This window comes from Accipiter gentilis, chromosome 3 (genome assembly GCF_929443795.1).
Source record: "Accipiter gentilis chromosome 3, bAccGen1.1, whole genome shotgun sequence".
In the NCBI taxonomy this organism is placed as follows: Eukaryota; Metazoa; Chordata; class Aves; order Accipitriformes; family Accipitridae; genus Astur; species Astur gentilis.
In genome coordinates, this window is record NC_064882.1 from 46,158,948 (window position 1) to 46,177,084 (window position 18,137).

The 18,137-nt window shown below is 44.7% G+C and overlaps 1 protein-coding gene across 7 annotated transcripts in view; it reads right to left on the reverse strand.

Moving 5' to 3' along the window:
• The window catches only part of SLC4A11 (solute carrier family 4 member 11), a 93,519-nt gene that overhangs the window by 72,004 nt on the left and 3,378 nt on the right, over positions 1–18,137 (reverse strand). For 4 of the 7 annotated variants that reach the window (XM_049834912.1, XM_049834949.1, XM_049834893.1 and 1 more), the window contains exon 2: positions 8,137–8,187. The exons of 1 other annotated variant lie outside the window; for it this stretch is intronic. In XM_049834912.1, coding sequence (XP_049690869.1) covers positions 8,137–8,187 — 51 coding nt within the window. Of the gene's footprint in view, positions 1–8,136; positions 8,188–8,461; positions 8,505–8,538; positions 8,637–18,137 lie in introns of those variants that run through there. 2 more of the 7 variants (XM_049834922.1, XM_049834941.1) reach the window with 2 other exon arrangements.

The following is an 18,137-nucleotide window of genomic DNA, read 5'->3' on the forward strand; positions in this document are numbered from 1 at the left end:
TCCAAGTCTTTCTGTACCTCAGCCCATCACATACTACATGAAAATAAGCCATAAAAAAAAAAAAAGGCAGTTTCTGTAGCCATTGCCCTCTAAAGCATCACCCCTTCCCTTGTAACTCATGCCCGGCCCAGGCCTGCCTTGCTCCAGTCCCTCAATATCCATCCCCAGCTTTCTCTCCTTACTCCCATCATCTTCTCAGATCCGCTTCATCTCCCCAGTCCTGCTGCTATCAACCCTCTCGCAACTCTGACAAGGTGCCTGCCCTGCAGCTATTTTGCTTCTGAGCTGAGTTTCAAGAGCTCGGTGCTCTGTTGGGAAAAGCAGTGAATCGAGCTGCAGCAATTGGAGGTGGCATTACCTCTCCCACCACTGCTTTAGTAGCACCTGGCAGCTGCACCTGGGGTAATAAAAATCAGCAGAGTAGTAGTTAGCAGGAATCACAACTTCAGCCACATCATATGTGTTCCCTAGGAAAGCTTAATTGCTCCGTGGGAGCAGCACTCACAGCCCAGGGGCTGCAGACTGCTCCAAGACAGACAAAATCTTAATCATCAGACTCAATTTCCTGGGAGAAAAGCAGCTATATTACTAACAACATCATCTCACATCCCAGGTTATGAGATTTATGCCAGGCACAGCCCCAGCATAACCCCTCCGTGTGCCTCTGAGGAGACAAAGCCAATCACGGTATTTTAATCAACATCTGCATCTGCAAGCATGCACACTAACCGGGAGGTTAGGAGTGCAACTGCATCTACCCACACTTCACTGCCAACTCAGTTCAGCACAGCAAGCCAGACAAAACAGCCAAGAAGGAGATTTTGGGGGAAAATGGGGCATTTTTTCCTTTTGGCATTACCCAGATGTTGCACACTTCTGCTTATGTGTATGCTACACGTTTTTTGTTTAGGCAGATATATTGCTGCTACTGTTTTAGCAAAAGTTACACAGATGAGATTAAGGTACATATTCTTGTAGCTAGATTCACAGGGCAGAATAGGAAAGCTAAAATCAAAGCTTGTCAAAAGTTACCTACCTCTGCCAAGTCTCTGCAAAAATTGCTGGCTTTATTTCTGAAGGACCACATATGCTACGTTAACACTCTGAATACTCAAAGCAGTTTTCTGGAAACCACTGATTTTTACCCTCAACTTCCAAGGTAGTCTACACTACAAGTCTGGAAAAGTGTTCTCATTTATAGCACCTGTTTGCACAGCAACGCTTATTCCCTCAGCCAAATCCAAGCCCCAGCTTCCAGATGGAATGGCATCTCCTCTTCTTCAAGACCCGTCCCAGCTCCCACAAAATCTCTTTGAAAAGCCAGAAAGCTAGTTACAGTAAAAGAGTTTTGAGCTCCTACGGTTGGCAATCCAACGCTATCAGCTAGCCATTTCAGATTGCTCAAATGAGTTTTTAGGCACAGAAGGCAGCAAATTACAGGACAGTCCTTGTTATTGGTTTTGCAAAAGAGCACTTGCAGTCACCTTGCCAAAACACAGGAGCAACAGTATGCACTGTGCTCCTGCCAGATTCAGCAGCCTCAAATATTTTAACCTGAGAAAAACCAAAGGCTTTCCTAATATCGCTGCTCTAGATATTTTTGTCATTGATCCCGATTGATTCAGAACTGAAATCCAGCAGCTGGCCCCACTCTTAAGGTTTCAAGCCATAGACCTCACACAGGCAAATAGCCAGCTCTGCTGCAGTCAGACATTCAAGTGCAGGAGTCTGCAAGTTCTTGTTTTGGAAGAGCCCAGGAGCTATTTGCATCCACTTTCTCAGAAGAATTATGGGTCAAGTACAGAAGGACAACAGAAGCAATAAAAATGCACATATTCAATAGCTTTTAAAGGTAAGGGGCCGTCAACTAGGACATAGACATTACCCTAAAAATCAGGCCTGGTTCTTTGAGCAACCCAGTGCTCAGCTGTAATATAGTGTCAAGGAACTAAAGAGAGATAACTAAGACCTGTATCTACCTAAACACTAGTCATGGTACTGGCATTAAGTTAAAGAAGTCACCTTCTTCTGATTTTTCTACTTGTGGATTTTCAACTTGCTCTTACCAACAACAGACACTAGTTTTCAAGAAAGGCATGAAGTTTTAATTAACCTGAGCTAAAGTGATCAGCCTGAGTTTTAAGCTATCAGAGGGCTTCCTTTGCTCCCCGAGTACTGCAGGCTTTCAGATTCACTGCATCACTCAAAATACACAAATCCCCAACACTGGGTGCAAAAGGAAACTCAATTAATAACAGAGCCTCCACCTCCACTTTGACCTTTACACTCTGCACAAAAAACACAGACTCATGTTGCCTCCAAAGGTTAGATAACCTTACAGTTAGTTAATATTAGCAGGGATAAAACAATCAAAAGATTCAGGAGAGACTTGGAAGAACTTTGTACAAGTGTTATCAGGTCTCCAGTCTGCTCAGTGTTCTAGAAAAAAGGGTTTAAACAGATTCCTACTCACACACACTAACCAGAGGCAAGCTTCTGGTCACATCTCATATGCCGATTTCAGCATAATCACCTACTTCCCAAAATAGCTCCTCTTTTTGAGACAACAACAAAAAAAAAAGAGCGATTGTATTTTGCTAGAACAGCATCTTGCAGGTAAGTATTTCCCTAAATTTTACATGTTCCTGCTGAGGTTAAACTTCAAAGTTAGGGGGTTACTTATTGTTTCGAATCACAAGAGTCTGAAAAGCAGTTGTGAAAGATTCCTTCCTTCCTAACAAATTACTCCATGTCACAGACAAGAACAATTGCAGTGCTGTAGCCGCAGAGCAATACCCTCCAAAGGCTGCTATCAAGCAACATTTTGCAAAGCTGTCTCCCTCAAAATTAAAAATTCAAGCCACGCTGATTAAATAAAGTGGTTCTGCATACAGCTGGATGCTTGCTAGAATTTTAAGCTTTTCCTTTGGTTCACAGTCGAGAGATTCCCTGGCAAGGCTTACTATTTTTGTCCTAAGGAGATTTACCCTTCGTGCGGCAGGCAGCCACGTGGATGTGGTTATGGCAGCCCAGGAGAAGACAACTGGGAGGGTAGGGGTTGTCCGCAGACTGCTTTGTTGGACTGCTAAGGGTTTGCTGCTGACAACTCATTAGCAAGAGGGGTCCAGAGCTTACCTCCCATGCTTTTGTTAGGCCACCTCCTTTATTAAGCCAAATATCATGGCTTGGCACAGAGTCACTAATGACTTCTCTGGGTCATCTAGATGGGATTTAAAGAAGTGTCCTCCAATCCCAACTCCTCCAGAGGTAGATTAAGGGGCAGTAGAGCTGGGAACTATTGGGTGATGCTTCCTGACTCTCAAGCAGTCACTGAGAGCCCATCAGACAAGTGTTTGCAACCTTTTGGAGTAATGGTCACCTGCTATGGAGATGTCAATCCATTACCTAAGCTTTCAGAGTGCTTCAAGACCACAAATTAAACCACAGCCTCCTCTTGTAAAAAAAAAAAAATAAAATAAAATAGAAGTAGAAAGCGTCTAGCAGGTGAGTCACCAAGACCAGACCTGCATCCTTTAAGTAACAGATCCCTCCACTACTGGCCGGCCATAACTTTAGTCGCATGTTTCCAACCCTACTTCGAGTCAGTCTTTTGTCATGAAGAGCCAGATGGAAACATAAAGCTTCCGCTGCCACTTCAGTAATAATTCATAACAGAACTGAAAAAAACGATCTGCTACAAAAAAACTCCACACACCCAGGCACTTTTGAATTAATTCCAGTATTGTATTTTGCAGCCAGATTTCTAGGAAATGTTGTGAATAATCCAAGTAATTCAGTGGAGCTTTGATTTTATTTTTTGTTTTGTTTTTACAAAACACAGCAGCACGTGGAATTTTAGTTCTGTACCAGAACCCACAGAAATGAGGAGTGTTCATTTTATCATAGGCCTCCTGACAGACAGTTCTCCAAAATAAAAACCTGCAAGAGACCTGCAAGCCACCCTCTCTAGCTCTCCATAGGTAGCAGTAGTGCATCTCCTGCTGGTAGACTGGGCATCTCGATGGAGGAAACCCATTGCAAAAGAATTTGTTTCACAAAGACATTTAGATTAATCTCCTAGTTAGGTAAAGAATTCCAAGACAGAGAAAAAGAAATTTAAAAAAAGAAAAAAAACACCACAGCACACATACCAAACTGAACTGCAAACTGAAAAACAAAAACAAGCAGATAAAATATATCCAAAGATCCCAAGCCAGACTGGGGCCTTGGGGCCCTTCAACACAACTGCAATTTATTGTGCCAGCAAAACCAATTAATAAGTCAGAAGAGACCAAGTAGTGAGGGATTTGCTCTGGAAGACAAAAATTTATGCTGCAATATCTGTTGAGCCAGCTTTAAAACAATGCAACAATTCAGATATCCCCAGCGCTGTACTGGGACTCCCTCCTTTGGATTTTGCAAGAGGAACTAGAAAGCCTCTGGTTTTATGTCTTATCAGGGCAAGTTCTTGTGTCAATTAAAAAGCTCACCGTCCATCGGCAAAATTTCATCACTTGCAGCTAATACGAATGCCTTTAGAGCCAATCCACTTGTAGCAGGCACTGGATACTCCCCACCACCACCGAGGAGGGTACAGGAGGCTGACAGCCAAGAGACAATGATGAGTAATTATTCTGAACATTGATGGCCACCTGCATTTCATCAGGACTCCAATTATCTTCAGGTTTGGATTGGGTCTACACAATCATCTCGGTCACTTAAATCTGCCAGGAAGAAAACTCATTTGACTGCACAACCTGGCTGAAGATTCAAGTGACTTAAACACACAGCCTGCTCAGGGGGCAGGTAGAGGGACACCCACTATTACTGGGCCATGCCAGATTTTGTTCATTTGCTTGGGCAAGCGGCTTGTTCCACAGACTCAAAAGGAGGAGTAAAACACGTGGATTTTCATCAGCAAGATGTGTCAGAGGACAGCTATTAAAACTGACAATATACATGGATGGAAAACAGAAAGTGACCAACAGCTGCCATCATACCTGCCGCCACTACACTCTTCATCAAAAACTTGTCACCAGGCAGGCACAAACTCATTTCCTTATTTTTCCTCTTAATGTTGCTTCTACAGAGCAAACTATTAAACAGAATTTTTTCCCCCAGTCATTCTATGTGCATTTACCTTCTGCAATGCACTAAAGACCACAGAAGTGGCTTTCAGTCAAGTTCTTCCAGCAATAGGGGAAAAATCCGAGTATGCTGGAAACTAAAACTTGTAGCTAAAGACATGGGCTCCTTTGATTAACTTTCTGGATTTTTAGCCAGTTAAGTTATCATCAAATAATCTGGTACATGGTTGGGACCATAACAACCCTCTGAACTTCCCGAATAGTTACATATTGGCATCCATTCACTAGAAAATCCTTCCTGGGCTTTCCTCAGGTCCTCAATAATTAACAGAGCTACAAATTATTAAATACCTCAGTAAGTTTTTATGAACAGTAAATATCCAGGAGATTCTTGCAAAACACTGCTTTGGTGCTGCAGCCAAGATTACTCTCACTACAACAGTTTGAACTAAAACTGAAATCTCAACTTTTAACATTGCTGCAGCTGCCATTGAGAACACAAGGGTAAGAAAAAAGTTAGCTGGCAAAACCAGACACAGTCTCTGAACGGAGCCTCTGATACGGTCAGAAACAAAAACATCTTAATTACTAAGGATACAGAAAACCATATGTATATGCAAGATCTCAGGAGGAGATAAGGAAAAAGCTCGTCTCTGCAAAGAGCAATAATATCAAAAGATGTTTCTCCACTGAGAAAGGGGAAAAATGTAAGTGCTAAGGAAATCAAAGGAAGAGTTTTGATTTTTTTCTTTGCTCCCTCCCCAACGCACAGCTTAGTGGTTTGGCTTTTTTATTTTATAGGTGGGGCAAGAGCATCTCTTGGTCGCCATAATGAACTGGCAGATCCAAACAAGTGGTGCCAAGGAACAGCTTAATGATTATGTGGCTCCATTTCAAAACAAGCAGTTTTGAAACTACGTGAAAAGGTAGCTTCTTTCTCTGTGGTTTCCTCTAGCCCCGATTAAGATTTTGGGTAAGCTTTCGAGAATCTGAGCGCATGAAACTTCTGTACAGAGAAAGCCAAAGCATTGCCTCACAGAGGGATGTGAATATTCACACTGGCACCCCCCCCGAGATGTGCTGTCCATATATTCTGTGCAAAAACACAGAAGCCCTCAGTTAAATCAGGCGGTAGAAGGTGACTCATCACTCAACAGCAACTGAACTTTTAAAAAAGGTCAGTTTGTAATGAGGAACAAGAATGGCAGCAGATTTGAGTATGAAATAACCGAGAAATCCGCTGTTATTTTCAATCACAATTAGTACAGCATTCAATACTGCGTGCAGGCTGAAGAGGAACTTGCAAGCAACCTTCCCTCCTTCCCCCAAACCACGCAGAAGCATAACAGGAAAGAAGTATACACGGTTTCATGAAGGCCTTAATGGTAGCTCTAAGATGCCATCTCCTTAAGACAAAGGAGGAAGCCAAGTAGTAACACAAACAGGGCAGAAATAAACACTCACTGCCATGGCACCAAGTTGCACATCTCACAGGAGAGCTTTTCACCGGGAATGGCACAACTAGAAACATGTGTTCTAAAAACATCTGGAGATCTGGCGGGGGGGTTTGTTTGGACAGTTGGAGGAGGACAAGACATTGAGTCCTGGAAGGGGGCACGCAGAGCCTTTCCACACAAGCTACTAGGACAGACAGCTGTGCTTGTGTTCCCTGTGGCAGGTGGGCTTGGGATGAAGTAGGTGGCTCCAGAAGACAAACCACCTTTGTCCTTCCTCCAGGTCATACAGCAACATTTCTCCAAGCCCTTACACTGTCGTCAGCCAGAAGCTGGAGGCTTAGCCATCTCTCGAGGTCCCAAACTAGATCATCCTCTTCCATGCCCAGTCCTCAGGAAAGCACCAACCACATCCCAAGGGGCCACAAGCAAACCAGGGAAGGTAGGAGCTAGGCTACCCAGACCTCATGCCCCACGTGTCCTCAGTAAACTGAGATCAGGCATTAATTTCTGCCCTTCTGCAACTCAACCCAGCCTTCAGAAAAGACCTCTTACTAGGGATGAGTACTTGCTTCCAGTTTCATCCTTTTACTGCTAGACCCTGGCTCCATATAACACTTTCAGAGAAGACAAACGAGCCAGTGCCAAGGGAAGCACTGTCAATAGCAGTGCTGGATCTACTGCAGCTGACATCTGGCAGATGTTTCACTTCCCCTTCCCAGATGTTAACTTAAGACTTGGCCCCCTGGAAAAAGACAGATGAGCCTTGTGATGATGAGCAGCTACAAGCATCTACAGGCCTAAATAAATGGAGTGTTTTAGGCTTCCACTCTCACCGTTTGGAAGTCCTGAATACTCCAAGCATTCCACCTTCTCCAGTGCAAGAAACCCCAGGCCCTTCAAGACTACATCCTGAAGAGGCTGGTCTTGAGTTGCACTCTCAGGATGATCTCTCCCTAACAACCCCACACACGGTATTTCTCCAAAACTAGTAGAGACATTGGGACTTCACTGCACCTCGAGTTTGGTTGTACAATAGCTTGGCCCTTTATCAGCACAATATCTTGAGAGCTCAGCCACCTTTGTTGAGGCAGATGACACGAGCTTCCAAATGCCACAACTCAATCTTGCTTCAAAGAAAAATCTTAGAGAGCATTTTCCGCTAAAAAATGCGTTTACCAGAGCCATCCGACATTTGCCTGATGCTCTTGGCAGGATGTCTCCAAAGGGATCCGACACCTACACACGATCTCCACTCCGGAAAGAGACAAGCAAATACACCTGCCAGCCTATATTACAGGAAAACATCGTGAAAGAACTTGAAAAACAAGGAGCCACCCAGAATAGTCACTGATGACAACGTGAAGATGATTATTTACTGCTTTGGATATCTAGAACATCTACAGGATTTAAAAACGCAGAGCCTGCTTGCAGTACAAGATTACACAACTACCATGCAAGACTGTCTTCGCATGCTGCTTAAGCTAAATAGATTTTTTATCACCTGTTTCAGGTTCTCAGCTAACCCCATAGCGCAGCTCAGCTCTCCCTCCAATAAGGCGATACTATGCACAAAGAAGTCAAATAATACTTGCCACTCTCTTCAAAGAAGTATCCATTTCTTGACATCGCTGCTGGTGGAGACTCTAAAAGAGAGAAGAAAAGGAAACATGGGAATCATCAAGATGCTGAATGTCTTCACCTTACTGCTAAACTCACTGTAAACCTGGATTACAGCAGAAAGCCAATCCCAAAATCCTGCAGGCATCAGATTCTCCTGAACATGGCAACTTTAACATTTTGTTTATTGACTTTAGCATTTATCAGAATATCCTATACCGCCTTGAAGAAAGTTAAGCCTGGGCTGGGACCACAAACAGCAAGTCTAAAGATCAGGATAAGAACTATCAGCTCAGTGACCTATGAAACTTGAACAAGTGCATCCAAAAATAATACAAGTCGAGCATCTACAAGGCTTTTATAAAAAAAATACAAACTATAATGAAGTCCAGGTTGCAGCTTATACTTGGATAAAAAGAGCCAGTTTAATTTAGAAAAAACAACTCAATTTAGACAAGAAGGGGATTTCACATCCCATTCTGCTGCTCCTAATCACTAGGATATCCCAAAACAGTGCTTGGCACTTGAAGATAAGCCCCAGGACACTGTAGCCTGCCTTGGCCCGCTTCCTGAGCTGGGGTCCTGCAGCAAACACCACCCACACCAACAGGGTCTCCCGAGGAAGCCACAAATGGGAAATGACGCTGACCGAGAGCGAACCCACAAACACAGCAGCACCAGGACCGAATCCCCACAATTCATGATGGAACATACTGTATCTGTTAGCGAGTCACTTCTACAATTGACTGCTGGCAAACTGGATGTTTACCATGCAAAGAGATGTTCAAACAGCACAGGAGCACCTGCTTTCAGGTGTGATCAAAGGCTGGTACCCAAACCCAGCCTGGCTGTTCTTAATACTACCAGTATTTGACAGTTCGGACTGCATGAGCTAGAAGCACCAGTTTTTCTGTACAGGTGTGTGCCCCCATTTTACAGTGAGCTAACAGAGCTCCATTTCAAGCCTTGAGCAAGAGTCACCCAAGCAGTCCCTTAGAAAGCTGTCACTAGGTGCTGCCTCTTTATAGGCTTCTTCACAGCCAAAATGCAATCAGAAAGAGGAATAGATTTGCTCTGTCTTTCCCCACTTCATTAGGCTAATCAAACATTACCTACGCAAGCCTGGGATGAATTTGGGCCAACAAGGAAAGAGGTTTTGCCTGCTTTATTGTTCTACAGATTAGGCTTCCTGCTTTTCGTTTGAGGTGTGAGACTGTTTCCCAAAGACCCTTTCTCTACCCCATAAATTTTGGCTTACGGGTTATGTGCTTTTTTTTTTTTTCCCATTACAGTGTGCCATGTTTTCAAGCATCATAATTCATCCTGGTCTAGCGGAAGCCTTTGCGCGTCAGTCAGATACCAGTCACACCAGTGACGGCAGCACCTTCCAGCCCTAACGTTTGTCACAGCCCGGCATGGCTTAGACCTCCTTTCAGCACAGACAGCATTTGGCTGCACAGGTTCCTGGAGGGACACCCTGATGACCATTTAAAAACCCACACAAACCCAAGGGCAATTCAAGTGTCTGGTCCAAGAGAGAAACACGATGTTCCGAGTTCATCCCAGAACAATGGGTTGGAGGAACAAACGCACAGCAGCCAAGGGGCACCCATTACACGAGTCAATTGTTTCCCACCACCTGGAAGGGAAGGAGAAGATCCATCCAGACTGATTAGCACCCTAATGATCAAAGGAAAGGTTTTTAAAGAGGCTTTTATTGTGTAATGATTGCATTTACGTATTTCAGAGAAACAAACAAAATACGCCTAGGCAGATGGATTACCCAAGGAGCTGACATTCCCACCAGGATGGTGTATCAATTTCTCATTTCTGTTATGGCTTCTGAGGGAGCCTGAAAGAACGTGTTCATCCTTCTCTAGGCAAAATGAAACACTGTTTGCTTTTTGTTTAACTGAACACACCTATTTCTCCAGGTTGATAATGCCTAATGAACAGGAATTGAGAGTCAGTTGGTTTCTTCATTAGAAATACCCTCTACCTCCAGCATTACCTGGGTTGACATCACACCTTTATGGGAGACTCTGGTTTGGCCACTGCTTGGACTAGGCATGAAAAGGGCAAGGCTGGGGTATTACAGCAGGCAGTGCCATTTCATTAGGTGGCACTCGTTCCTCTGAGTCACTAATGAGCAATAGTCCCCTAGGCAACACGCTCAGGCAATTATGTTGGAGGTGCTGTTTTTTCAGATGAGTCATAAAACAGAGGTCTTAACCTTGTAATTAAAGATGCAATGGCACGTTTGGGAAAAAAGAAAAAAAAGTCAGGCGTTCACCCTATTATGTCCTGGCTAAAGTCCAGCCCTGGTAATTTGTCTTCTCCCTACGTAAAGCTGTCCCATAGCACCAACGGGATTCAGACTTCAAAACAGTCTCATTGGAGCCTTTTGAAAAGTTGTTGCAACCCCCACGGAAGGGGCTACGCACATTAACATCAGGAACGGTGTGTAACATGCCCAGGCGGTAAAAGGTGATGGGGTGTTTACACAAGTCCAGACACACGCACAGAGCTATGGGACTAGCTTAAAGGTCAACGCATTAGCAACAGCGGAGGTAGGAAGGGTAAATTGGGGGCTACATCATCTGCATCTCTGAGAATCTAGAGAAAGCAGCATCCACCTGATTTTTTAACTGAGCACAACAAAGGAGAGAGATTTGGGAGAGAAAGCGATTAATATCTTTCCTCCTTATGCATCAGCCCCCTTCTTCCCCGTATTTCCCCAATCAGTTTAGCACAAGCAAGCATAACTTGTGTTTATGGGATGCTAGCTAAGGACAAGGCCAGCTAGACTGTGCTGAAGTGCACGCTCAGCAAGGCAAACGTATCATCAGGCTCCAGTTCTCCTCCTTCCACGAGGCTGATGGGATTCCAATATCCAGGGTCTCGGCTCCTTAGTCACATTTTGCTGAAGACAGGACCAATGGGTTCGAGTTGTGCAGAACTGACAGCAAGGCAGAGTCCTCTTTTCTCTAGCAATAAGGTACATACCCACAGCCTGACGCACACACGCCAACCTGCATCTCCTCTCCCCGTCTCCCCTCCGCTCTTGAAATTAAAAGAGCTCAACCAAGGGGCGGTTATAAAACACTGCAGTAATCAATGCAAGTATTTAGCTTAGGGAAGCCTGGGCAGGAACGCGAGTCTCCAAGTACGTTGGAGATCAACATTACAATGCTCCAGAGTTTGCCTGAAGTTGCAGAAGTGTTTCCATGAAGTGTAAAGCAGCCCCTGCACAGCCTTTGCAGGCTGGAGGAAAAGACCTACAGGCTGGGGAGCACTTTAGTACCTGCCACAGGGTGGGAGCTCCCCCTCTCCACACCAGCAGGCTACTTCCCTCGGATCCACCAAACCCATGCTGCTAGTTCCTTTCCTCCAGGTCTTCTTTCAGAGACTTCAGCAATTAAAAAATCCAAGCAAAACAATTTCAGCAAGACACGAGGTCAGGCTTCTGGAGACAGAGCTAGAAATCATTAACCCCAAGGAGCTAAGATACACAACACCGCAATTGGCTCTCATGCCTCTAGTATCTCTCGCCGAGAGGTCCATGTCCCCACTCCCCAGTCTCCGTTTTCTCATCCAACACCTACAAGGACAAGCAAACTCCGCAATTGCTCTCCCTTTCCAAAGGCAGAACAAGATGCCATCTTCCATTATCTGCCAAAAAGCATGTAGTATAGCTCTTTGGACAATTTAAGCAGTGTTCTTCATTTTTAAGAGTTATTTTACTCCAGCAAATAAGTTTCTACTGCCACCCCACCTTCTTCCCTACAGGGCTGTCTATTAGATGAGACCAAATTGGACAGCCATTACAAGTGTCACCACTTAGCTGCTTTTTCAAAGGAAAGCTTCTGACTAGTTCCACATCCCTTTATGATCATTGAATCCAAAAGGTAACAGTGAAGAGCTGAAGCACTGAAGTGCTGCAAAATGGAAAACAAAGCCTATTCCTCTAGACTCTGGAACACAGCTTAAGATTTCGAAAGTGAGCCACTGCCCTTCGACTTTGAAGCAATTGCAGTGACTCCAAAACCCACCAAGGGGGAGGTATGTGACACTTCTTAACTGGCAGGACAGTCAAAAGTTTGGTGTAGTTTAAGGTGCTTGGTCTTAGGACTAGGACAAATCAGATGATCCACAGTGCAAAGCAGCAGACAAGAAGTGGGTACACTTCCCGATTTCTGACATTCTTACCATTTTTACATTTACCTTTAACAACAAAAACAGACAAAACCCTACCATGCCATCCTCCATTATTAAATTCCTGTGGGAAACGTGTCTCAGATCTAATAACCCATTTAAACTCTCTTGTTTTAAGGTTAGTAATAAGTTCTCTTGAGCCTTGCAATATTAGTGGATTATGAATAAAAACACATTCTCTGGATACTTCGGTAACTCAATTACCATGTTCTGCTGCTGGCATCTTCCAAGTAAACAGCCCTCTGCAGCACATGCCTTATATTGAAGCAAAACAGCTCTAACAAGCTTTCTACAAGTGATACTGCAGACTTTGGCTTTTATGACTTGCCTCCAGTAAATATCTCCAAGTTCTAGTGTTGATATTTAATTGGAGTTTACTTTGAGACACCACCATTTTGAAAGAGTTACTGGAGAAGTACTTTTTCATTTACAGGTCCCTTTATTATTGGCTGCTCTTGTGTTGTCTCTGAACACAGGCAGCCTGTGCATCTGGAGCATTTAGTTACCCCGTAAGTATTGATCAGAAAAAAATTAGGTACTTTCATCACCTTTTACTCAGGGCATGCTCCAATATCCCAGTTTCCATTGCCTTCAACATTGTTTTGCTGGAGATTTAAGGACATTTCTGAAACTCCTCAGCACATACAATGTTTTGCCTTAAAGTTGATAAAGCGAAACACTTCAGGCTCTGAGCGAGAAGTTACAACAAAAATCACTTGGTCAGCTGAAAAAGCCTTTAGACTTTCCCAATTTCCTCCCAGGAGGAATTACCAATTCTCAGTGTGACAGACTGGACTGCCTAGTTATCTGGAAAGAAATCTACTTTCCAGAAAACACATGGGGCTGTAGCTTTGAAACAAAGTTTTGGCCACTTCAAGCTACTTGCAAGAGTTCCTCAGTCAATGCTAAAAGTGTCCATCAGTACCATTAAAGTTGATTAAATAGTTGGATACCAGCTTCCCTACATGACGGGGAACACCGCATCTAGTTGCACCACCTCAAACAGATCTGCAGCCAAATCCAGACTGAACAAACGTATTGTCTCATCTAAGGCTTAGATCTGGGGGAAGATGACAAAGCTAGCCCTATCCAAGGCTCCAACAGACCTGGTGTTCAATATTAAACTCTGAGCTCGCTTCTTAGTCTTTGTTCTCTCCGCTCCACCGTGAATTAACATCACAGGACAAGGGAGTCCACAGCTGCACAAGTGACCAGGGAGCTGCACCCAGGTTCATGCAATTTGGGGCAGGGGGAGAGCCAATTTCTGTGCTTCAAATACCTAATAACCAAACAATGCTGCTCCCCTCCTCCACCCTAGGGTGGCAGAAAACCAGACTGACTTAAGAGAAAAACCACACACCCAAGGGATAATATCCCAAGGGAAACCTGTAGGAGAGGACTTTTTTTTTTTTCTAATTACATGGAGCATTGACTGACAGGACCCTGCAACTGAGAGTTTAAAAGTCTCCGCATGCAGCAAGAGCTCAACAGCAGGAGGATGAGGAAGCCTCAAACTCCTTTCGTAACACAACTGCATCACCGCAGAAGAATAGGGAAAGAGCTCAACAGGCAGCAAATCTGATTACACCGACTAGCTGATCAGTTCCAAATATATCAATATTGCAGGATTCTCCCACAGAGCATCGCTTGTGCTCTTAAAACATGCCATTTTGGCAGTGTTCAGGGAAGAACCAAGCAGCAAGGTCTCCTGGTGGAGACATTTGCTGCAAATTATTTAAAACCATCCAAGTCAGCAAGAATGAATGGACAGCAGCGCGCAAAAAGCTATTTTGCCTTAAGTTACCACTTTTCATTTCTTAGCTACACCTTAAGCAGCTGATCCCTTCTCCCAGCCCTGCATACTTAACTGGAAAACACTGGGGAAAGCACAGCTCATACTGGCAGAGTCAGAGATGAAAAGCATGCCCCTATGCTGCCATTCTGGGCAGTAACAATTGACATACAGGACAAAAGCTTGAGATTTTACTTGCTTTTCTCTACACCTAGAGGGGTCTGACAAAGAAAAGCCCAAACGAGTCGGGGTTTCAAAACCAATCACCATAATTCAAGGAAGTGTAAGACAAGTAAGGCATGCTTGTTAATACTTGGAGAGGAAAATGCCTGGTAGATAGGGTCTATGAGCAAAGCTGGCTGTGGCAAGTCCAAATGTAGATCTTTCCCCAAAAAGCATGAGGTTGCATCAATAGAGGCAAAGGAAAACATAATAGGAAAAATACAAGAGGGGTAAAAAACCCCCTTCTGCAAGTCATTAAATGGGAAATACCAGCACTGCTATGTTCCAGGGAGTTTTATCTTGAAGGCAGAAGAGTCAAGATCAACTAAAGGACTCTTCTTCACCGCAGCTTTACCGCCTCGCTCCCCTTGCAAGTACCACACGTGCTTTCTCAGTGTGGACACACATCCAGCCACATTTCATCCCCAGCAGAGCCCAAGGGGGATAAACCTCTGTTTCACAAGGCACACCAGAGCCCTATCCCTCCTCAACTTATCCTTTATTCATCCCAGTGGCATAGCTGCAGGGAAGGGCTAAGCACAGCCCTTACAACCAGCTACCCAGCTCCACGAGGGACCAGCTGTGTTCCTCCTCCCCCCAGTTATATCCACATGCCCATCGCACATGTCTAAATATCTTCCTAATACTGCTTTCTCCAGCACTTTTTAAAGAGTTAGCAACGTACCAGTCATCACAGTGGAAACCTAGGGGCACGCTCCAGCCAGTACCCACGGAAAGGGCAGGCTCCCCTCTATCTACGTTCTCCTTCTGCACTGCTGCCCTGCACTTTTCTTCTCAGCTTATCCTCCTCCTCATGAAGCTGTCAAGCCTTTGAAAAACACAGCCAGACACCAAAGAACAGATGAGGGACTCAAACCTCTAGGCATGCCACGTGGGGACAACGCAGACAGCAGTAGGGTGTATCAGCAGGGGTTGGCACCACTTTGTAATAAAGCAGGGACTTTTGTTGGAGACCTTTACCTAAATGGGTTGATTAAAACATCGTCTGCACACAAACGCCTACAAGAAGTGAACTTGCGAGGTCTTGAAAACAGTCTAGAAGACATCCGTGACCCAGGAAGATTTAAATCCACTCCAAACCCCTTCACCTTGGTAAGGTTTTAGAAGATGAGAAAGCATTGGCCAGAGCAGGCACCAAGAAGGAAGGTGCTTTTAAGTAGCCCAATCCAATGGTAAATTGCTGCTTTAGCCAAGAGACTCAGACCTGCAGGGACACAAGTTTGCCCTCCTTATGTGTAGAGACAGCCAAGTCCTCTAGCAATCCTTACAGAAGAGGATGTTTCTGTTAGCGAAGAACGCTTTTTAAAAAAGTTATGTACGTTTAACATACTCTTCTTGCCACAGAATTGCATAGATGCATCACTTGTCTCCCCTGCCCCCCTAGTAGAAATAACCCTAAAAGATTTTCACCACCTCATTGCTTCCCACAAGGGTTTCATTTCCCCCCAAATCCCTGGTTTTTTAGGACGAAGAGGTCTGGATTACCAAAACTAAACATCTCTAACACTCCTGGGAAGTGTTCCGTTTCTCTGATTTTTGGAGGACACAACAAGCCCTCTGACATTTCCCAGGCTATCGATGGTGCGTTAGTCACTTGGACAAAAAGCTTTGCTCCGTGGATCTATCTAAACAGCGTCCTCCATCACAGTGCAACCATCGTGCCAGTCCCAATCCAGGCAGAAAACACAACTTTATAGCTTCGTGGCTCAGCAGACACTAAAGTATTGAATCGGGGATTATATGCAAGGAGCTGGATATTCTTCTGATGAAGGGAAATGGTGTGAAGAGGTCTTAAAGCATGCCACAGTCACCCTGGTAAACAAAACCCCAGAACTAATTTTCCACAGTTGCTGGCTATGAAAGTAGAAAGCATCATATTGAAAGGATAAAGCAGGAAGCATCCTCCTGTCTGCTCAGTCCTAGGCAAACACACACCCACACACAAGCTCAGGGATCAGACATGTCTGCTTTAAAAGCATTTTCCTCACTGCATTGAACAATTCCGCTCTTCATCCCCTCCCCATCTTCCTCCAGAACACCCATCACAATAAAACCATCTCATAGAAGATCACTGGCTAAAGCAGTGACAGCTACCAGAGACACCCCCCCCCCCCCAAAAAAAAAACCAAACCCACAACCATGCACACTAAAGGTTGGTGTCAGCAGTGCTTGGATTTACCAGCAGCACCAGGCTGTCCAGGTTGACTCATCACGATTTAGCCCACCCGAGCAATTAATATCCAAGGGTGCCTCCCAGAGGTGAGCCGCAAGAGGAAGCGACCCTGTAAATTGAGAGCCATGCAGCTGCTTTGCTAACAGGATCTCTTTTCCTCCTCCACCGGGTTTCTTGGCCAGCATTTTGTAGGTGAGCAGGACAAGCTGAGAAGGAAGGGAACGACGACACTTTAGGATTTGGCTGGCGGACAGAGAATTTGGGCTGTTTGCCTTTTTTTTTTTTTCCCCCAGGTTGAAGGGGGACATTTCATTTTGTTGGCCCTTCTGAAAAAAAAAGTGATTTAAGACTTGCAAGGATTTCTTGCATAAGTGCTACATGGAGAGGAGCGAAAGCAAATACCTCCAGAGATCCCACAAGCTGGCAAAGGCCCAAGAACAGACCAGTTGAGGCTTTTCAGTAGACTTTTCCTGAAACATTTAAATAATTTAGAAAGCATTAACTCTTACTGACAGCTTTTCAGACAGCTCTTTCACTTGCAGGGCCCTATCAAAAACCTCATAACTCTTAATCAAAAAAAGGAAAAAAAAAAGATACTGGCCCCAAATCTTGGTCAGGGTTGAATGTGGATTCAAAAAGGGACCTGAGATATTTTTCTTTGCTGAAATGCTTTCCTTGTACAGGCAGGTCTTCCAGAGGCCACCACCTGCCACTTATCTGCAGTGGTACTGTGTAAAACATGCAAAAATACTTAAGAGACAGTCTATCAACATTTCGCTTGCTTGTGGCTATTCAGAGGAAGGGAGCGGTTCCCTGCAGCGGTTCAACTGTGTTAAATTAAGCAGCAGCAAGGTGTAAACTAATAACTATAAGACCTGTTCTTTGGGGTTAGGTGGAAGAGATGCTCCAACACCACCAGTTTCACACTCTAGCATCCCCCCAGGGTACCAGGATCATGTTTTAGAACAAAGTATGTTGCTATAAAGTTCTCATCCTCTATCTTACTGCCACCAGATACGAAAACAGCTGCTAAAGAAGCAGCAGCGGCTGGACCAAGCTTTTGCACCCCTTCCCACACATCCCCCCCCCCCCCCCCCCCCCAAAGGCACCTGGATGGAACAGGAGACCAGCTCTAATTTGCACAAAACCAGAAGTTCAGTCAAAAATGAGATCTGTACTGGAAACATGGAGAGACACAGAAGTAGAGCAGTGAACCCAGCCACCTGATCACCAAACACATTTTCAGTTGTGGTTCCAGACAAAACCCAGAAAGAAAAACCTCCCCCCTGCCATTCAAAGTGAAAAGAGTCCAAAGGATACCCAAATGGCAGCCCAGCCGCCCTCCACAGCCTCAACCACCCCCCCAGAAACAGGGATTTCGGATCACGACAGGCTTGGCAGGTTAACACAAATCACCTCATACAGTTTCTATGTCGAGGAACCACGAAACAACAGCAGCGACACCACCACGGGTCGGGGGAGAGCCAGCAGCACCAGGTCTGACTTTGCTGTCCATCATCAACCCAAAATAAAAATGCCCCGGTCCGGTGGTG